The sequence below is a fragment of the Triturus cristatus genome, chromosome 7, assembly GCF_964204655.1.
Source record: "Triturus cristatus chromosome 7, aTriCri1.1, whole genome shotgun sequence".
Lineage (NCBI taxonomy): Eukaryota > Metazoa > Chordata > Amphibia > Caudata > Salamandridae > Triturus > Triturus cristatus.
In genome coordinates this window covers 395,801,493-395,824,877 of record NC_140590.1, presented here as the reverse complement: position 1 = coordinate 395,824,877, position 23,385 = coordinate 395,801,493, and the positions used below count along the sequence as shown (strand labels likewise).

The window sequence follows — 23,385 nt, the reverse complement described above, 5'->3', positions numbered from 1 at the left end:
ATGTCAATTAGTGCTGTCGCCCTTGCCATATCTTGTAACTATGAAATAGGAGTTTGTAAGACACTGTATTAGAAGCGTGGTGTGGAAGCGTTGAGTACGAACCATGAACTCTTTCAAACATACAAAACAAATTAGATAAGAACCAATTATATTTACTCCCCTCCTCACCTTCCTCCCTGCCTCCCTGCATGACGGACTTAGAACTACCCGCCTTCCCAACTGCGTAGAGTGCCTAGTTCTCTTCCCTGGTACCTTAATGGGGGGAGAGTCTCCAGATGACCCCTCCAGCATGACCCATATCTGCAGTATTACCTTGTTAGCAGACTCCTATTTGCTAATGCATTGCATTGAACATACAGAAAAAGCTAAATGAATCAGCATTAGCTTTGGCCGAGTGCCTAGTAATTGTCTTTTCCTATCACAACCGTCTGGAGAGATGCATCTGTTTCAGGGTCTCTCAAGCTGTGGTCCCAGGGCTTTGTTTCATCATTTTAGATCTGTATGTGCCTTGTCCGTTCCATTGCGGGCTGTTTTGCAAAATAGTAGAACCATCTCTGATGGCTAATGTTTGTGAGGGACTTCTCCCTCTTCTCCGCTCGCCTCTGAGGATCTTTCCATTAATCTTGTCTCTTCCGACTCCGCTGGTGTCTCGTCTTGTGAGCGTTGACTGTATTTTCTGCCAATTTGTCCAGAGCTCGAGGCTTTGCGCCACTCCACAAGTCAATCCTGGGCCTCCTCAGGCGCCGTAAAAACCATGCTTTTCCCTCAGCCTCTACTCTTAATTTTGCCGGGAATAACATTGAGTATTTGAGTTAATGGTTTTTAAGCTCCTTTTTAACCTCAAGAAATCCGCGGCGCTGTTTTGTCACTGCCGCCGTATAGTCTGGAAAGTTGTTATAGTACTGTGCTCAAAACGCAGTGGCAAGGCGACAAGGGCCATCTGTAGAATCAGGTCGTGATCGCGGAAATTAAAAATGCGAGCTAGTATGGGTCTTGGGGGGGTGGGGCCCCAGTCTGGGTTTCCCAACTGGAACACGGTGAGACCTTTCTACTGAAAAATAGTTGGATAGGTCTCCTGGCTGCAGCTGATTCTTGATGAGGTCTTCGACAAAGATGTCGAGTGCTGTTTCCCCTGTCTTTTTTGGCATGCCAATGATTCTAATGTTATTTCGCCTCAAACGGCCCTCCTGATCATCGAGGTTTGCAGCCATTATCTTCTTGTCCGCCTCAACTTGACGTACTTGTTTCTTGAGAGCGATCGTGTCGCTAGAGAGGGTTGTCATGATTGCTTCAACCTCCGCTACTCTAGTAGTAATTTTTTTTAAGTTTGCACGGATTAATGAGAGTTCCACCAAGACCAAACCTATTCATGAATCTAAGGAGGCATGTACGTTATTCTAGGTAGTCAGAATGTCCTGCAACGTGACTTCTGGTCCCTCCATTATTGTAGGGCTCCCCACTTGGGTGGTGTCATGTTCTGTGAGTTCTGGTCGAGCCTTGGTACAGGCGTACTTGTCTAGTTTTGTTTGGTGCGTGCCCTGCTAGTCTCTGACCCCATCGCCAAAAGTCTTAGCTAATTCCACATTGACTCGTAAGGGCCTGGGGTGGTACTCACCGCTGCCTGCCTGTGTGTCGCTTAGTCACACGCGACCTTTTGGGTTTTCTGCCCCAGACCTTTTGTAGTGTTTTCTTGCCAACCGTGGGCAGAGATACCGGGGGGTTCTTTGCCCAGTCTCTTCCTGTAATTGCTCTGCGATGCTGCAAGTCTTGTGGTGGACTCGCTGTGTTTGTGCGTTATTGGGCCTGGTCATCCAAGAGTCTTGTTGTGTTTCTCTTTTCCAGGCTCTCCGACGCCACTGCCAACCAGTTTTTTATGTACGCACACCTTCTGTAGTGGCTCCCTCGTGGATGCCTTGATGCAGGGGCTCACCTTTATATTATGAGCCGTGGGGCAGCCAGCTTGCATTGTGTATGAGGGGTACACTGAGGGGGGGTTGGCCCACGACACCGGGAAACCCCTAAAGTGGATCAGACCTTCGTGGTGTCTGAGTTTGGATGGCACGCAGTCACGTCAGCTTTTTATGCCTTGCTGGGAATTTGTTGTTTCTCTTCAGTCCTTGCCATATTCGGCCACTTCAAATCTGTCCCTGCTGCATCCCATTGACCCTTCCTTTGTGGTACAGCTCTCCGCTGGGCGTCCGCCGTCTCAGGCTCACACATTCTTGCCTCTGTGCCCCGGGACCACTGCCCATAGGATATTCGGTGTCAGTCGCACTCGAGGCGTCGTCCGCAATTCGTGGTGTAGTCAAGGCCTCTTCTCCTCTTCTCCACAACACTGTCCTGCAGGCCCTCGATTAAGAGTTGGCTCCGCAGCATCCCACTGACTTCTCTCTGCCGTGACAGACCTTCGGTGGGTGTCCGCCATCTCGGCGTGATCTTATCTCCGTGCCTTGGGTTCACCGCCCTCTTTATGTTCGGCCCCGGTCGGACTCCAGTCCCCGGCTGCAATTCGCGATGTAGGCTGCACCTCTTCTCCTCGGTGTGGTATCACAGGTTTACATCACGTGGGGCTTAAAACAAGTATGTCGAATTCCCACCTACTTCCAATGCTCTTCTTTTTGCTTTTTGGGGGTTTCTGCCAGCAGATTACTGGTCGTATCTTTGGGAATGCTGGCTGAGTCCCGAAAGCCTCTCAAGGCAGCAGCCATTTCCTCCGACTGCTAGCCACGCCCCCCCAAATCCATTCTTGCTGAGAAAAATGGGTACACTTTAAAGTGGGATAAAGTTGATGTGGTTACCCTAATCACCAAGACTATGACCACTAATTATAATGATGTCCTGCTCTGATTAGATCCCATGACCAAAGGCAAAGAGGTGGCTGAAGCATTCCGAAAGATTTTAGCAGCTTGAAAACTACAACTAACTTGCCCAAGACCCACCTCAACAGCCCATGAACACTGCTGGTTTGACAAAGCCTGCTCAGAAGTCTCAGAAAATTGATGGCAAGTCATGAAAGCCCAATCTAGAGAAAAAGAGCTGATTTGTTTCTAAAGGAAAAATTATAAAGTGGCCAAAGCTAATAGGCTGAAGCAATTAAAGGCTGAAGCGTTGGGCAATTTAAAGCAAGCTGCTCTCCAGAATGATAGCAAAGCTTTCTGGACAGTGATTAATTACCCGTTATGGTTGGATCAGGAGGGTCCATCCCTTGATGTGCATATAAGTGAGGAAAGTTGGGTTACTCACTTCCAAGCTATCTTCCAACAAGGCGAATACCTCACTTTACGGAATTCAGCCCTACTAAAGATCTAACGTTTATGTCTTTCAATTTAGAGGAAATTGAGCTCGTTCTTTCCCAGTGCCCCCCCCCGCCCCCTTGAAAGCTGCATGGCCAGATGGAATCACGGTGGATGCCTTTCTTGCTAACAAAGAATTATGGTCCCCCCTAATGACCTTTGTTTTTATCTTGATAACTAAAAAAGGGCCATTACATTCATGGAACCACTCACTTATAATACCAGTCTATAAAAAGGGGGAACGGTCCAATCCTGTAAATTACTGCCCCATATCATTGATAGATAGTACAGCAAAATCTTATGGGCCGCGTGCTACTGAACAGGCTTGAGAACTGGGTTGAGGAAAAGAAGCTCATGGCTGAATTTCAGTTTGGTTTCAGGAAAGGCAGGAGCACCCACGCTCAGTGTCTAAATTTGACTTTATCAGTTGCAAAATACACAATCGCAAAGATAGGCCATCTTTACATGGCATTTATGGACCTGTCTGCCGCATTTGACTGTGTAGCACACAGCAAATTGTGGGACATCATGAACGCTATGGTAGTAGAGAAATCGATAACTGACTTCATAAGACAACTCTACACAGGTGCAAGAGCCTCAGTTTGGTATAGGATCTAAGGGGATTGTACCAGACCATTCAAATTAGAGAAAGTGGTTAGACAAGGCTGTGTACTTGCCCCCTTTCTATTTGCTCTCTATGCAAACAATCTAAACAAGGCCCTGATCAGGAACATTAAAGATGTTCCAAGGGTAGAGATAACTCCCCTCCTGATTCTATTGTACGTGGATGACGCTGTTCTTTTAGTGCGTACCCATCCGGCCCTTCAAATTTTTATAGAACATTATGCAGACTTTATGGCCGATTTGGACCTGAAAGTTAAAAGAAAAAATCCTTTATGAAGACTTTAGGCAAAGAAGGCCCCGCGTTTTTACCTAGATGCTAGCAAAATTGAACAAGTACATCAGTTAAGCTATCTTGGTATCTTGTTTGACTCCAAATTGAAATGGAAAGAGATGGTCCAAAACAGAATAAACCACCTACCACCTAGGCAGGAGTACAGCAGGAATTTTAAGATTCTCAAAAAGATTGGGAGGCAAACCTATTCAAGAAATGGTTAAAGTCTACCTCTCAAAAGCTAAATGGATAGCCACTTATGGGGCAGCAATATGGGGGACATCTGATATAAAGGGTCTCCAAATTCCAAAAGACAAATTTGTGAAAAGATTATTGTTCATCCCAGGAGCGTGCTCAAATTTATATCCCATAAAGAATTTGATATACCTTTTATCAGTGATACTATTAAAATGGCTCTTTTTTTTACCATGGCTATCAATTTGGAAGCGTAAAACAATACCATTAAATCAAATGATTGTAAGAGATGTGCTGAAGTTAGATCATACCCTCAGAATTCTGTAGATATTGTACATCAGAGAATCCTTTATCTCACTGGGTTTGGAGGGTTTGTACGTTACACCTATGTTGTGCGAAAGCTTTCCTAAAAGTAAGCTTTAGAAAATGTCCATGGAAAAAAGCATAAGGGACAGATGGGAAACCCACAAAGGGAAAAGAACAGCACTATTATACCAAGATTTACCGGATGTACAACATGTCTCCTTTTCATATCTCTCCTTCGTAGAGAATGCTCTGCAACACTATATTTTGATGAGATTCCGTTTGAACTACATACTGATTATGCTGGGTTACCAGTCAAATGTATACTCATTAACTCGTCTCACCCCCTGTCCCTGTGATGTAAAGTCAAAGCAAACTACTTTGCACATGTTATTATTTGTTCTTTTTATGTTATAGAAAAAAAAATGTGCATCCTGCCTTTGCTGCGAAAACTTAATTTGCATCATTTTAAGGATGCCCTATTTATCCTTCGACAAATTCAAACAACTGCTTCTTACTTACTGGCAGCTATAAAAACTCGTAAGGCTATAAATATATTAACAATGTAAGAAAGGGACCAGGGTGATGACTGTGATCCAGCGCGCAGTCAATACCTGATAAGGGATCAATACACAATCCAAACATTTATAATGGCCCATACACATTCCCCCAGAATCCCTGATGCGCTGGGGTCAATTGGTTTCGTTCAATGTCTTTTCTTTTCTATGAATCATGTAAAACGTCATTGGACTACTTATCAATTTAATTAATCAACTTTCCTTCTAATGGGAGGCCATTTTCTCTATGGCATGCAGCCTACATAGAGAAAAGGGAGAGGGTGCATGACTGCTTTGGTTGGCCCCAGGCCGACCCAAGCAGTCAGGGCCCACAACATTAGGCAAGCCACTCCCCCTGCCCTCCAGCAGGACCGCCCACCCACCCTCCCACAAACAGGCACTCCAGGCACGTCTGCTTTCTCGCAGTGCGAGAAGCAAAAACATAAAATGGTAGTTTTACAATTTTATGTTTCTGCTTCTCGCACTGCACGAAAGCAATGGGGCGACGACCCACGCCCCTATGGAGGAGCTGCCACTGACCACCAATATCTATGGAATTAATTCTTGAGGAGATATGAGCACTTAAACCATATATGGAAGAAACAAACGTGTATCTTCAAAATCTTGATGACAAATGTTCAAATATGTAACATAAAGTTACCCAAATAGAGCACCAAGTGAACTTTTTTCCAACTGTTATCCTTCTATCCATGTGGACATTTCACATCTCATAAAACAAGCTGAAAGCCTTGAGAATTGCAACAGATGCAATAATGTGCATATGTATGGTCTGACAGAGGGACTTGAAGGTTCTAACCCTCTCTCCTTTTTTCACTCTTTTCTTCCAAAAATTCTTGGTTTTCCTGAACATCGAGCATTAAATATCCAAAGAGCACATCATCTGGTTCATAACTCACAAACTGCATCTTCATAAAGCAAACCAAGAGGCGTCATTCTTTATTTTTGAGAATATACTAATCCACTAAAAGTTCTACAGGCAGTAAAATTTAAAGCCAAAATCTCATGTCAAGGATCTGCTCTTTTATTTTCTCAGGACTGTGCTAAGGCAACGGCGGATAGGAGGGAGATGTTTTTGGACATGAGACCTGTGCTTCGGAGTCTGAATGCCCGATATGGCCTTTTCCATCCTTTCCTCTTTAAGGTGACTTATAAAAACAAAACCACAAGCTATGAGGATCTTGGTCTATTTAAAGCAGTTCTTGGATAATTGTAAAGGAAAAGAAATGGAAGTTGCCTGATTATCTACTACTTGATCATTTTGTTAAAATTTTCTTTGAGTATTGTTTCATTTTCTTGTCATGTTTTATGAATTTGTTATTGTGTTTTTGTATAACATGTCATCTTTTTATCATGCTAGATGAAGTCTTCATGGTTTCTCAGTGGAATTTTTAATCCATTTGGCTGGTGTCTTCTCTTTCCCCTTTTTCGTCCTGGACTTCCCGGTTGGTTGTATCGTTTTCCTATGTGGCTTCACCACCCTTTCTGTGTATGTTTTTGGTATGTCCTCTTGTTTATAATTACATGATTTCTGTCTCTATCTTTTCTATCTTCTCTCTCAACTTTTATTCTCGTCATATGGCTTTTTCCTGGAATTTCCACACACATTATGTATTTCTCTTCTATCTTTCCCTCTTCCTTCTCCTCTTTTTTTCATAATTCTTATTACACATATGATAATATATCTTGTAATGTTAAAGGTTTAGGATCACCTATAAAATGCCAAAGGATTTTGTCACATTTTTCTGGTATAAAAGGTGACATTGTCTTATTGGAAGAAATCCACGTAACTCAGAAGGAAATAGCTAAACTCAAGCATCAATTGGTTGGCAATAGTTTCACTTCTCCAGGTTCAGGGAAATGCAATGGGGTAGGTATTATATGTAACAAATGTTTGGATATACAAATTAAAGGTCAAGATGCTGAAGCTGAGGGTAGATGGGTTTCTGCTTCCTTTTTAGTAAATAAAATACTTCTGACTATTTCTAATCCTTATGCCCCCAGCAATCCTGATGTCATTGTGGCCCCGGATTTTGTCTAAATTATTAATTTAGAATGATGATTATTTATTAGCTGTTGGAGACTGTAACATGGTTCTTGATCCATTTATTGATAAACACTCTAAAACTAAATTCATTCCTTTACATGTCTATTCTCAATTTGCATTTACTATACATCAGAGATCCCTTGTTGATGCCTAGAGATTATGTAACCCTACCCATCAAGAGTATACTTTTGCTCTCCTATACATTCTTCTTAATCTTGAATTGGTTATGTGTTCATTTCTTAATCACTTGCACAATATGTGTCTCAATCTGATATAGGCTCCATATTAATTTCAGACCATGCTCCTGTCACGTTTGATTTAGATCTACTTCCACCCATTCTGGGAATTAGGAGATGGAGATTCAATAACTCTCTTCTTTTAGATCCCAATTTTACTCAAGTTTTTCAAAAATGTGCTAACACGTTGATTCTAGAAAATGAAACTCCAGGTAGTTTTCCTCAGATTATTTGGGATACTTTTAAAACTGACTGTCGAGATTTCATTATTTTGTTCGTAGCTCAGAAAAAGACATCTTCTTTCAATAATATGCAATCACTTAGCTTGCGTATTAAACAATTAGAGCATTCTTTATATTTTACAAATTCTAAATCTTGTCTTAAGGAACTAATCAAGGCTAAATTTGCTTTTAATAAACTGTCCACAAAAATGGCTAATTTGTATTTACATAATTCTAGTGGTAAATATTATGGTGATCAAAATGAGGCAGGGAAACTTCTCGCTAAGTACCTTAAGATTAAAAAAGAACATATCAAGATTGACTCTCTTCTAACTTCTACTAATTGCATTGTTCAGAAAAATGAAGATATACTCTCAGAATTTACTCATTTCTTTCAGACTCTTTATACCCCGCATCTCATTCTAATCAAGAAGATATCCTTCAGTATTTGCCATCTATCATTCCTCACTCTTCTCTTAGGTGCCGATTCCGATCCTGTAAAACCCGGGTACGAACCGTCGGACGGAGCGTTTTCTCCGTCCGACTCGTACCCGGGAAAAACACCTTACAAACCCGCAAGTACGATTCGTACAGAAACACCATTTCCGTACGAATCGTAAAAAACACCGACCGGCTAAAATATACCCACAATTCGGATCCGGGACACCGCGTACGCGACATTCGCACGGAGTCAGGCAGCCTTTTACGGATCAGCAAGTACGATTCGTACCCACAGCAATTCGCACGGCAATATTTTTACGGGACCCGTAGCGCTGGGGGTACACACCGTACATATGGGGGTGGGGGTATGCACCGTACATACGGGAGTGGGGGTACGCACCGTACATATGAGGGTGGGGGTACGCACCGTACATACAGAGGGTACGCACCGTACATGCGGGGGGTACGCACCGTAAATGCTTTGGGTACGCACCGTACATAGGGGGGTGGGGGTACGCACCGTACATGCAGGGGGTACGCACCGTACATGCGGGGGGTACGCACCGTACATAGGGGGTGGGGGTACACACCGTACATACGGGGGTGGGGGTACGCACCATACATACGGGGGGTACGCACCATACATGCGGGGGGTACGCACCATACATGCGGGGGGGTGGGGGTACGGTGCATACAGGTACGGGGCTGTGGTACGGAGGTGGGGTACGGCGCGTACACGTATGGGAGCTGGGGTACGGTGCGTACATGGGGGGGCTGGGGGTACGGTGCGGATGTACGCGGGAGGGGTGGGGAGCTGGGGGAGGGCCGTGCGACTCATACCCCTCACCCAGGTGTGCCCGGAGTAGGGGTGGTACACAGTTCGCTCCGTACGGGACGTTTTACATGCGGTTGTATATTCGGACGGACGGTACGGATCGTACTTGTGCGCTCGGACTTCAGTTTTATGATTCGTACGTAATACTCTCCGGGGACGTGTCGTACACTTTTCCCAACGATATTCGGACGTAATAACTTACCGACGCACACTCGTAGACTTTTCCCGATGCTATTCGTAGACATTTTCCACGTACGAATCGTACTTGGCAGTTTGTACGGTACTTGTACGACTCGTATGTAAAAAAATACGGATACGAGTCGTCCGATAATTTTATTTAATGGATCGGAATCGGCACCTGTGGATTTCACGATATTATTACTGCTTTTAATGCTATTAAAAGAGGGATAGCTCCAGGTCCTGATGGTTTCATTGTAGAGTTTTATGCAAATTTTTCCAAACTTCTTATTCCTAAATGACATCAATTGTTTCTTTACTTTATATCTTCCCAGAAATCAGGTGGGTCATTTCAAGATGCTTTAATATGTCTTATTCTTAAAGAAAAAACATACCATACATCGTGCAAAAACTATAAGCCTATTTCTTTAATTAGTTTAGACTATAAGATATTTTCAGAAATACTTGCCCTTCGTTTAGATACTTTATTACATCAATTAATTGGGAAGGAATGATGAGGTATTGTTAAAGGTAGATATATAGCCAATAATACTGGAATCCTTTTGATGTACTAAGTAAATCTAAGATATATACATATGTATATATTCTTTGGGGGCTGTTTCTTTAGATGCTGAGAAGGCTTTTGATCGAGTTAGCTTGTCTTTTATTTTTTTTTCCACGCTTTCTTAGTTCGATTTTGGTTCTAATTTTATTATGTTACTTTGCTATATTTTTCTCCTAAATCCTCTATTTTAGCTAAAGGATTTATATTCCTGTCAGTTTCTCTTTGCAGGGGTGTCAGACAAGGTTGCCCCTTATCTCCCTCATTGTTTATTCTTGTCCTAAAATGCTTTCTATGGTGACAAACAATTAAAACTCTCAGTTTATGCTGATGACATTTTACTCTTTATTTCACTACTGCAGATTTCTTTACTTGCCTTTTTAACAGAGGTAGATACATTTGCTTTCTTCTTAGGCTATAAATTAAATGCTGATAAATGTGAAATTCTTCCAGTAAATAAATTAGGATATCATGCAAAGTTTACACCATCTTCTTTCCACTGGAATTCAGATAAAATTAAATATCTTGGACTATGTTTCAATACTTCTACTAAGGAGACTGTCACGTTAAATCTGAAAGAATTTTAATTGGTATTACTTTTGTCTACATCTCAATGGCATCCCTTATTCGTATCATGGTGGAGTTGTTTTAAATGCTATAAAAATGATGTTATTTCCTATAATATTGTTTTCTCTATCTAATAATCCTATAAATATTTCTATCTCTCATTATAAGAAACTATATTTTATTTTATCAAAGTTGTTATGGCAAAACAAGAAAGCTTGAATGTCTATTCATAAACTCAAAAGACCTAAACACATGGGAGGTGTTCATTTTATGGATTTTCATTCTTGCTGTACAGCTTTCTTTCTTAAACAGTCTTCTTTTATGTTATGTGACAATGATTCTGCAACCTATCCCTTGTGGGTGGATCTTGAAAAATCCTTTTTTCGTCCTTTCTCTTTTGAGGAATATCTCTTGTTTTCTCATAAACCCTTATCATTATCTCTTCTTATTTAAAAAAAAATGCTTGGAAGGTTCTCCAACCTATTTTCATTTCTTATTAAAGTTTTAAAACTCAATTTCTAAATAATCAATTTGGTATGATGAATATTTTAAGATACATAATAAACCCGTTTTTTGGAAAGACTGGTTAGACTACATGGACTTATCATCTTTTTCAAGATGATGTTTGCATTCCTTCTTTGATAGCTCAAGCATGTTTTTCCTTTCGCTCGTCATGTCAAACAAAATACTTATACTTAATCTCTGTCTTTCAATCCTCATATAATCGGTTTACCCATAACCATATGCTTAAGCTTTCCAACATCTAGTATAAAATTGATTTTATGTAATTCTCTGTCTGTGTCTCAAATTTACAAACACTTTATTTAATTTTCAGATACTTGAGATAAAACAGAGGTGGAATGTTATTGGGAGTCTGATTTACAAATCTCTGTGACATTTCCAATATGAAATACAATTTGGTCTAAAATAAGGAACTCTTATAGAGCAGCGAATACAACTCAAACTTTATTTTTCATTTATAATAGACTCCTAATTACACTAGCTTAATTACATAGAATTCATCCTGATATTCCCTCTACTTGTTGGTCATGCACCTTAACCTCAGCAGACCTTAAACACATGTTATTTGAATGTACTTTAATTCATAATTTTTTATACGAATTTGTCAACAGATAAATACTGTTTTTCACAAACAAGTCCCATTTTTTTAATTAATATTTTTATGTGAAGTGTTTCACCGTTTTTGTCATCTCAATCTTGCAATTTTTGTATAATTGACCTACTTCTTGCTAGTGCCTTTCAACAGATTACCCAGTCGTGGAAGAATACTTCCTCTGTATCTTTTCAGGCATGGTGGTATGGAATCTGGTATATTCCCAGATGAGATAAAGCATATGTACATCCAGTTACTCTCGCTATTAAAAGAGATCTTCTCTGGTTGCCCATAACAAACTTTTAAATGTTTCTGCCAACAGGACATGTTCACATAATCCTCAATTTGAAGTACCTAAACATCCGTGAATTTATTCATACTTGTTATTCTATAACTGTACTATGTCCGCCAGTTTCTATATTTATTCATCTACTAATATTGTTATACAGTTGTTCGATTTTGCTTGAGGGTATATGAATGCTATTTTTATTTCCTCTGCCCGCTTTTTTCTTTCTCTCTCTCTCTCTCCCCCATTTAATTTTTTCTTATACTTTAACATTATTGTTATATTCTTATTGATTATCCCTAGTCTTATTCTATTGAGTTTTCGTATTTACCAAATAAAATGTACTTCTTAACTTAAAATTTGGCTTTGACTTTCTCAAGCTATGTAAGATGTAGGTCTGTGTGTCCTCTGCATAGACATCACTTATGCTTGTTTGTGTGTGTTACTACACTAATAATGATCCTATATATGGCACATGATACAAACTCAGCTAAACCAATTTTATAAATGCAGCAAATGAAACAATGAGCATAACCCTATAACAAAGGAGAGTTTGTGCCTTGCAGGTTATATTCACTATCAACAGCAGGAGTGCAATGCGCCAAGCAACTTTCAAAGGAATTTAAAGTGTGATCTGCAGGTTGCATAATGATCTCTGCAACAAAAGCATTAACCAAAAAAGCTACCTTAAATAGAATGCAAGTCTATGACCATATCTTACATCCAACTCTCTCGAGTTGGCACATTAACACTCTATGGTATTTTATGATGCTTCACACCTTTAACAAGGCATGTTGCATGGATCTCTAAAGCAACTGCATTAACAACCTCATTTATATTTCTAGTATAAGGGACTGAAATGCGCTGGATATAAATAGAACCCTGGTCACATCTTACAGGAGGAGAAAAGAGTTGCACATTTTGCACATCAACTTTACTTCACTGGGTTTATAACCAGAGAGCTCCACAACTCTGTTAGGTGTTATTTGCTTATACCACTTTAATATCTCTACAGCTGTCTCAGGTGCTGTATGTTAGTTATATCCTGAGACCACCATCACACTGAGATTCAGAATAAAGTTTATACTACCTTGGATAGATTCAGCCCTAACAGTAGGCTCTTAGTGCCACAAGGGCTCCGCTGCCCTAACAAGGACAACATAGTATTTACAACATACAAGGTTTGCATCCCTAACAGGTAAAATAGTAAATATTCTTTATATCCAAACATCAGCGAAGTCCTGTAAGGAACCATGTGATATCAATATCCTGAGGTCTTTATAGGCTGCGCATGTAAAATAATGAGTTTAAACCATCAGATTGATACATTTCTGACAGTTACAGAGAGGTTCAGATGCTTTGCAACTATAGTGAATTGTTTATAGCATGAGAGCTATACAATTCATAAAGGTATAGTTTGGGGGTGTAACATGAGATTGTTACAGGTGGGCTTACAGGGCAATTTCTCTGCATCTATGCCATGCACTGGGGATGTGGCTCTGGCCCTTGCAGTTTAGCCTCTAGTAGCTGGGTGATGCAGAGGTGTTGAACTATAAATCTATTGCAAGATTCACAAGAGTGGCATTTAAGGAGATGGGGTATAATCCTAGCACTGACACAAGTCACAGAGGACATGTTTCAATGGTATACACAATCCCACTTTAAGTAAAGAAATTTCACACACAAGCAATCTAAAACAAAGGCTATTCTGGGCCCTAGGACTAGCACTTTTCACTTATACTGCAACATGAAGTACACCGAATTTTGCTGAGCTGACCCCTATCTAAAAAAATATTTTTCTGGGGTTGCTTCCCTAAATTTAGACTATACAGATCTGCCAGTCCCAGGCATGAACCAAAACATCCCATCTGCTTAAGGCCTGAGATAACAGCTCGGACTTCAGAGAGCCTACTGACTTCTGTGCTGACTGCCAGCAACCCAACAATTGTCACTGGCACAATGCTGTGACAAATACATGCAAGCAAGAGATGAAACTCAGTCCTGCTGTAAGGACTTGGAGTGTGACAACAATTGACTTCAGCTTTCTGTAGAAGAATGAACATCCATTCACCAGAGTTGACTTGGTGCACAACTCTGACTTCTGCGTTGTGCCTCCAGTCCCTAGGGGGCATGCAGTATTAGTGTAATAGTCAGGGGCTGGCTGGTGTGCACTTTTTACCCAGATCTGAATTTGTAGCCCTGAGTCCTTCCTTCACAACAGTCACATGCAGGGACACACATCATATGCCTCACTCTCCAACCGAAATGTACTTTATAACCTGACCTGACCACCAGCAGGCCTTGGAACCAACAAGGGAGTTATTAGGGGGGGTGTTCAGCCCCCAAACACCTCTTCCCTCATGGATACACCCATGGATGAAATTCATAAATGACGGTATACCACAGGGAACAGTTGAAGTGCAAAGATATACAATTCAAGGCATTAAACATTCAACAGAAGGGAATCATCAGCGGTGTATCTCAGTGTTTTACATAGTAAGGAGAAACTATAGAAGTTCAAAACTAAATATCCCATGCACATTATTCCATCAAGTCTAATGGAATACATTGAATTCATTGTCACATTGTCAGTATAACAGCCACAGCATAGCCACACATAGCTCAAAAACAATTTTTGTTTCATTAACGCATATCTAGGTGCTACGGTGGCAATCGTTCACACAATCACAGCTCGAAATGACACTGAAAATGTGGGGATTTAAGGTCTGTCTTAAATTAGGATATGAGGGATTTGTCCTGATAGAAGGGATGCTACATATAGGTAGATATATATGCTTTAGTAGTTACAGAGTTTGAGGGGGTGGTGTAGGCTACTGTTTAATGCACCCAACTCAAAGCTAGGATTTCCTTGGTTGAATTTCAGCAGTCCTATGATAATTATGGCGTAATTATGAAAAAGTTATCTGAATACTCTGCTTATTCAAATGCATTCACTAAGAGCTTTTCACCAGTTTTCATTTAACTCCATTAACATGTAAAATTGTTTTTACAAATATATTGATTCATTTCTGAGGCATCATAGTTGGAAGGATACAGCATGTGTGTATAAATAGAAAATCACCTTCATAGCAGTAGCTACATCATTAGCAACACAATTTGTACCTTTCTCAGTGCCGAATTCCAAATAATTGCTTCTTCGTTGAGTACTAGATCCAATCCAAAAGAATGTTTAGAATTGAATTGACCAACTGTGACATACATGAAGGAACCTTCAGGGGTAAGCTGCCAATTCATAATTTTAAAGACTGCTGGCGGGTTTCCATTGGCATCAAAAGAAATCTCATCACCCACACTGTTCTTGAAATGGACCATCTTGATGTTTTGGAGTAACTGTGGTGAGGGAATGCAGGAGTTTGCTGTTATGTCATAGTTATGCGGAACAGTACAAACAGTGAGCATTTAGATATCACATATCACAACTAAACTGTTTCTAAAAGTGATGGCTCATTAAATTTTGTTTATCGCAAAGATACATGTGTTTTGACCTCAGTTGGATGAATGGGTAAGGCAAATTTCTGAAATTCAAAATGCAGATTACACACAGATCTTAACAGTATATTTGGATCACTGACACAATATTGAGGTAAACAATATAATTTGACACAAATATTGTATCAAAGATATCATTCACTAAAATAGTGTGTCCCTATACTTAAAATGATAAGTCCAAAAATATCGGAAATAGTATATAGTTTAACACTAATATCATTCAAAAACATACAAAAATATAGTTTTTCTAATAAATAAATAGGTTGAAGTAGTTTTAATAAATAAATATAGTTTAAAGTAGTATATCGTAAATATTTTTGTGAATATCATTACTATAATGTAAATTACATAGATTCCACTAATACTTAACGCCATATAGATATATATACTTATATAAACACACATATATATCTATGTGTATTTATATATGTATAAATACATATATAGTGTAACACAATTCTTTAAAATATATATTTTACATTATATTAAATTAATGTTGTTAATTTTTTTACATTTATTACTATGACAAATTTCAGATACTTGCCTGCAGCCTGAACTGCTGGACAGAATTACATCGAAATTGGCAGAAAGGTAGCGTTTTGTTCACAGATTACGCTTTCAGTTATTTGGTGTAAATCCGTTCAGTAGTTTGCGAAAAATCAAAGGAAATTCATACTTGTATATCTACTATCGGGAAGCCTTCGTGAATAATGACAAGTTCATGCAGATATCTGCAGAGCTCTGATTGGCTTCCAACACTTCAACCAGGAAGTGTTGCCAGCCATCTTGAGCCGAGTCCCCAAACCCAAAAAAAAGCACACAAAAAAAGGAAACGGGCAGGGTTTGAATACCCTAACCCCGTAGCCTTGGTCCTGGTGTCCCAGAGAGACCCTAGCAGGGCAAAAAAGCTAATTATTTTAAACTCACAGTGAAATTCACGAATATTAGTGAATATCCCTGTGAATTGAGAAAAAAAACATGGCCTCCTGCGCTTGCTTTGGCGTGTGGGTCTATGGATGAGTAAGTGGGTGTGTGAGTAATTGTATGGATAGGTCAGTGGGTGTTGGAGAGGTTGTGTGGTATGTATGTGGTTCTATGGATGATGTCATCAGTGATGTTATCAGTGATGGCATTTGAGTTTTTATCAGTGATGTCACTGACCATGGAATGAGTGCTGTAATATGTGAGGTCATAAGTAGTGCATTGCGTGGGCATAAGTTATAATTAGCTCAACTTAGTATAACTGCTGAATTTCACTGGTTTTGTACAAGTTAAATTTGAGCCTAACTATAAAGTCCCTGTAACCTTTGGTCTTTTCAGTAATTATATATATAAATACAATTAAAAAAAATAACTGTTCAATTACAAAATGTTAAATAAATTACCAAGTAAATAAGACATAAAACATTTTTTTTAAACAACACAATTACAAACATATTATAATGTGTTTAAGAAAATAAAAAATGTAAAAAAAAATATAAAATAAAAAATAAACGAATTGAAAAAATAGATGTAATCAATATTGAGAAACGTATCAAAATCTGGGAATATTAGATATACTATGCCAAATAAAGTAGGGAAACTGCTGGACTTCGGAGGGGTTACATTTATTATTCCCATTCCAAACAGTGCAACCATATGAAAACTGTTGGACTTTGGAGGGGTTAAATGTATTTTTTCCATTCCAAACAGTGCAACATTAGGGAAAGTGTTGGTTATGTTATGTTATGTTAATTTATTTCTTCTATAGCGCTCGGCTACTCCGAGGAGCATCCCGGTGCTTTGATGAAGAAATAACGGCAGGCAAAACAAGACATAACAACTAAAAAAGCAGACAGAAGAGAAGGATCAAGTTTATTTAGTAAAAAGTTTATTTAGTAAAAAGCCACGTTTTAAGCTCTTTTCTAAAAGCAGGGAGACTGGGAGCCTGTCTGAGAGAAAGTGGTAGTTCATTCCACTCCTTCGGGGCTAGGTAACAATCGACCTCCCATCCTTGCACGCCTGATAACCGGGACTGTCATTTTGGATAGACAAGATGATCTCAAAGACCTGCTGGCTACATATCGGGAGAGACGTTTCCTTATGTACTTAGGGCCAGATCCTTGTAAAGCTTTGAAGGCAAAAGTCAGGCACTTAAAAAGAATTCTTTTAGTGATCGGTAGCCAGTGTAAACAATTCAGTAAAGCCGTGGCACCTGCTCTTCTCGGGAGCCCGTAAATAGCACGGGCTGCCGAGTTCTGGACCACTTGCAAACGGGTCAAAAGATATTTTGGTAGACCCAAGAAAAGGGCGTTTGCGTAGTCCAGTCGAGATCCGATCAAGGCCTGAACAATAATCTTCCTATGCTGGAAAGACACTAGAGGAAGAAACTTCCTCAGCATCCGTAAAATGCCAAAGCATTTACCTGAGAGGCACGAAACATGTGGCCCAAAGGACAATTCACTGTCCACAATCACTCCCAAATTTTTAGCCTTGAGAGACACGTTGTCAAGTGAAAACAGATCTTGTGGCCACCAAGCTTTCCAGTCTGGTTCACAGGTGCAACCAAAAAAGAGCAGCTCCGACTTATCGGAATTGCACTTTAATCCATTACACCTGAACCACTCAAAAACCGCACCAAGGCAATCCCTGATCTGTACGCCGTCGAATGACCCGCCCCTATCACAAGTGAACAGGAGCTGGGTGTCATCGCCGTAAGATGCGATCTGGGCGCCAAAAGACTCCGCGACTACCGCCAGAGGGGCCATAAAGATGTTAAATAGCATGGGGCTAAGAATGGAACCCTGCGGTACCCCTACCTCTAGTGGAGCCATATCAGCGGAGAAAGGGGGCGCCCAGATCGTTTGCCGGCGACCGGCCAGAAAAGATTTAAGCCAATTCCACACCGTTCCCCAAATGCCGCTCTCCCAGAGTCTTACAAGGAGGCGATCATGAGGGACGGTGTCGAAGGCCGCCGACAGATCTAACATTACCAACATGGCCCTTCCTCCAGAGTCGAGTACTTCCCTGATGGGATCCGTGACCTCAAGAAGAGCCGACTCCGTGCTGAAATTTGCACGGAACCCAGATTGCGTATCATGCAACAGGTCGTTTCCTTCGATGAAATTGGATATCGTCCGATGTGCAAATTTCTCGGCCACTTTCGCCAGGGCAGGGAGAAGGGAAATAGGCCTATAGTTGGCATGGATGAGGGGGTCCAAGGTAGGCTTCTTGATCAATGGCAGGATCAGAGCATGTTTCCATGCCTGCGGGACCACTCCCGTTGACAGCGAAGAATTCAGAAGGGGGTTCAGCAAGGCATTTAAAGTGGGTGCCACCTTCCCCAGATGTTTAGCCGGGCACGGATCAAGTGGAGAACCTGATTTCAAGCTTGACAAAAGCTCGAGAGAAGTGTCAAGGCATAGATGTGGAAATTGCAAAAGAGAAGGGCCTAGACCCTCCCTAAATGAAGTGGGGGATGAGGGACCCACGACTGACTGAGAGCTAGGGTGGAAAAGAGAGGCTTGAATGGTTGTGATTTTACTGGTGAAGAAAGTTGCAAGCTGTTTTATCCATACTTCTGAATGAGTATGAGATGGTGTACAGATAGCTGGAGAGATGAAATCCAGAACAACTTTAAAAATTTCTTTACAGCCATTTTCAGCCTCATCAATTCGATGCTCAAAATAGGCCTTTTTTTCATTCCAGATTGACTGGTGGTAGGCTTTAGTTATTGCTCGAAATGTTGGTATTAGGAGGAGATAGATTTACTGCTCCCACTCCAGACAGCGCAACAGTACGGAAAGTGTTGGACTTCAGAGGGGTTAGATTTACTATTTCTACTACAGTCAGTGCAAAGATAGGGAAAGTGTTAGACTACAGAGCGGTTACATTTATTATTACCAGTATGGAAAGTGATGGACTTTGGATAGGTTAGATTTACTATTCCCACTCTAGTGAATGCAACAGCAGAAAACATTTGACTTCAGAGGGGTTAAAATTACTTTTCTCACTCCAGTCTAAGCAATAGTTGGGAAAGCGTAAGATTTTGGTGGGGTTACATTGGCTATTTCCTCTCCAGTCAACGTAACACTAGGCAACGTGTTGGAATTCAAAGGGGTAAAATGTACTATTCCCACTCCAAACAGCACTGCAGTAGGGAAAGTGTTGGACCTCGAAGGGATTACTTTTACTATACACTCTCCAAACAGTTCAACAGCAGGGAAAGTGTTGAATAATGGATGGATACAATTTACTATTCCCACTCCAGTCTGTGTAGAAAAAGTGTAGGACTTCAGAGGGGTAAGATTTACTATTCTCACTCCAGTCCTGGCAACAATAGAGCAAGCATTGGACTTAGAAGGGGTTACATTTTCCATTACCACACCTGGCTAAGCATCAGTAGGGAAAGTACTCTCTGCAAACACATTACATATTTGAAAAATACTACTAATTTAGAAAAAAATATTAAACTCTTAGTATTAACATTAAAAAATAAATAAAAAACAATGACATAATTTACATATTTATTGAATAATTAAATAGTTATTTATCAATTAAAAATAAATGTTTACTCTTTCATTATTGCCTATGTATTCCTTTATTAATATTAATAAAATATTTATGTAATTATTACTTCATTGACTTCCCCCTATACCTCCACAAACCTAGCAGCCTACACCTAAAATAAAGCTAAAATAAATAAGTATAGCACACTTCACACAATTGGTAATCAATCAAATAAATAATTACCAATTAATAATTTATTGTTAATTATTTATTACCTAATTAACTTCCCACCCTATACCTCTAGAAACCAAGCAGCCTTACCTAAAATATAACTACAAATATATGAGTATTACACAGTTTACATAATAAATATTCAATTAAATAAGTGACTAACAAATAATTGATAGCTAATTAAATATTACTTCATTAACTCCCTAACCTAATCCTACCAACTCACACCAAGAATATAGCAAAAATATATACATATCACACAATTTACATAATTAGTAATCAACTAAATAATTGATTCGAACTTAAAAATGTATTATTAATTAATTATTAATTAAATTGCCATCCTACACCCCTAAATACCTAGCATCTGCCCCTAAAATATAACAAAAATCAATCAATATTATGTCATTTATATAATAAATATCAATCACATAATTAATTCAAAATATTGATTAAATAATAGTTCATTATTACTTAATGAACTTACAAACCCTCTCCCACTACAAACCCACCAACCTGCTACAACACTATTAATTACTGTTCACAATTACATTTAAAAAATCTAAATCGCTTAAAATTAAAAAGTATATTCAAAGAATTATTACCAATTATACAAACAATGGTAACATTAAATTAATATATGAACTAAAACACAATATAATAATTGTATTTAATTTTTTACAATTATATCACTACACATGATATTAAAAACAACAATACACTTAAAAATGATATTACTTACCTAAAATAAACATATTCTTGAAAATTATATTTTTGAATCACAATATTTTTGTTTCTGATATTTCTGTCTCCCAATATTTGCAACTCAATATTTTATCTAAACATTGCAGGTTCATTAGCTACTATCATGTTGCTGTTTTACTATGGCTTATTTAGGTTTGAATGTTTTTACTACAGATCAAAACTACAGTGCACTCAAAAGAAAAGCCAGTTCTTCCTTGTTGGTGGGAAATCCACTATCAACCTGGAAAAGTTACCAATAATTCTCAAAGAAATATTTTCATACAAGACATTGCTGGCACTTCACATCAGAGAAAGGAACACAATAATCCTCCATGGATCAAAATTACTGGAAGAGGGAACATAGGCTGAGATAAAAGACATGGAATTTTGAATCAAACAGCACCAACGAAGGAAGCCAGCTTGCATGGTCACTTCACCATCACCACTCAAGAGTGCATTCTCCTGTTCCCAGGACATATTGAACCACTCCACATACTCATGTCTTCAAGTACCCAGAGGTGTTTGAACCAGAATATTCTTTCCCAATAAAGCTTACCATTAAGATTTAGCTGCCTTTGCCTATGTGAATCAACACTGTTTACCCCCGTGGTTTACCCTGGGTGTCAGAGGGTCAGTAATATGGAGATTATTCAAAAATGTCTTAACCTCCATTAGCACATTTACTTTGTCTGGTTGTCTAGCTGACATCCAGAAACAAAAGCAGTCTACCCTACCATGACATGCCTTCATTTTTAATATCACACTACGTAATACTCCGTCTTGAAGTTTACTTAACAGTCCCACCTCCATACCAAGCAGATCTCGCTCCCCCTAAGTGACCAGAGGTTTATTCAAGTGCCACATTTTTCAGCATCAGATCTCTGAAACTATTTATCTTTGTGTAACTAATCTTGCCGTGAGAAAGCTCTTGACGCTAGACGCTGATTGAAACATCAATTCATGTAATGAATAAAAAAACATGGTACAATAACTGACTTTTTATTTGGGAATTCCATATAACTATCCATGAAGAGTATTGTACAACGTCTTTTCACCTTCTACATGTAATAATAATTTGTAAGAGCTTGAACCAGGCAATGTGAAGAGTATTTGTAATACCCTGTGTCTTGGTGGTTCTGCCTCATCTGGTCCCTATCTCATCTTCAGGGATTTCACTATTTTCCCATACTTTAGGAAATACCTGCATGAATCCCATAATTTCAGACTAAGGGTCTGATTTATATATGGGCAAACAGGGTGCTCCGCTACAATGGCGATGGAGTTCCCTCCCCGCCAATATAGTGGTCGGCCCACCTCATTTACATACGGGCGCACCGTAAGTTTAATTACAGCAGAGACTACTCTGTCTCCGACGTGATTAATCCCCTCCGAAGGACCGGGGATTATTGGCCATTGGAGCAATGGCTACATATCTTCTTGTCCAATTTAAAAATTTAAATTGGCAGACATATAGTATTTTTTTACTCGTGTCGGAAGGAAGCAGCCCTGTAAAACCATCATAATGCTCCCTCCTCCATGGGAGAAGCCTACCATGGCGAGGGAATCATTACTTCTTTCTTTTAAAAATGAAAATCCTATTTCGGGATTATCTTTTTGAAAAGAAGAAAAGAATAATGCCCAGTGTGCCTGGGGTGCTCTGTAATGAAGTTCCTAGTCTGGGACCGCTAACATCCCTTCTTGACTATCCCACTCCCCCTTTGGAGGCAGTCAAATTCTACGCAAACCTACTCTGTCTCTGTTTGAACTTCACATTAAATTGAACAGAATTACATCCAGTTCTCCAAACCGCTGAATGTTCACTATCAAAGATTAATAAGTGAAGTAGTACAATAGCCAAGGGAGGCTACCTTTTTTGTCAATGTGATTCTGCCCAATACTGACATAAGTAAGGATTTAAGTAACCTAAGAGATGAAAATGCTTTTTGATATTTCCCACTATGATGTGAGAAACAGAGTAATACGTACACTTGTACTCCCAGGTAATGGAACATAGAGTGCTCCATGCATAGAGGTTGAAAGACACCACGCCCTCCTTGGACTAATCAAGAAGACGGACAATTTGAAAGCTTCACATATTTCATGAATTCAATCAAATCAGTTACAGCTGCATTCACCATCGTATTTTATATTTTTGTGGTATCAGACTGCCTGTGTGCTCTCTCTTATCTACTTTCTGATATCCTCCCTGTTGGAAAGTGGTTTATTAGTAGTGATAAGTATGGACCTACCACTAGTAATAAGTCCACAAACGCAATAAAACTTTCAGTCGACGTATAAATAAATTATTCCCTTGCTCAACCCTTGGTAGCTGGCAATGAGCAGGCAGGCTTAACTTAGGAGACAGGTGTGTAAAGCAATTAAAAACACCAATACATTAAATAAGTAAGACACAATGCACAATAAAAATCCAACACCGATTTATAACTATAGGTTATATTTTAATTAACAAATAGACACCAAAATGACAAGAATCAAATGTAGGGAACCGGAAATATGAATTTCTAAAGACTAAACACTCTTTTAGTGCTTAAAAACCAATAGCGGCAACTTGGGACATCTGGTCTAGCTTGAGCAGGACAAAGTCAAAGTTTGAGACTAACCACAATAGAACCCTGTTCAGATACACTAAGCTGGAGTCCTCGGT

The 23,385-nt window shown here is 39.5% G+C and overlaps 1 protein-coding gene across 1 annotated transcript in view; it reads right to left on the bottom strand.

The window, feature by feature from the left end:
- The window catches only part of LOC146809775 (extracellular calcium-sensing receptor-like), an 88,128-nt gene extending 86,845 nt beyond the window's left edge, over positions 1 to 1,283 (bottom strand). Inside the window, exon 1 of the mRNA XM_085614888.1 lies at positions 1,053 to 1,283. Within this exon, the coding sequence (XP_085471014.1) occupies positions 1,053 to 1,283 (231 nt within the window). The remainder of the gene's footprint in view (positions 1 to 1,052) is intronic.
- Between the last annotated feature and the right edge of the window lie 22,102 nt (positions 1,284 to 23,385).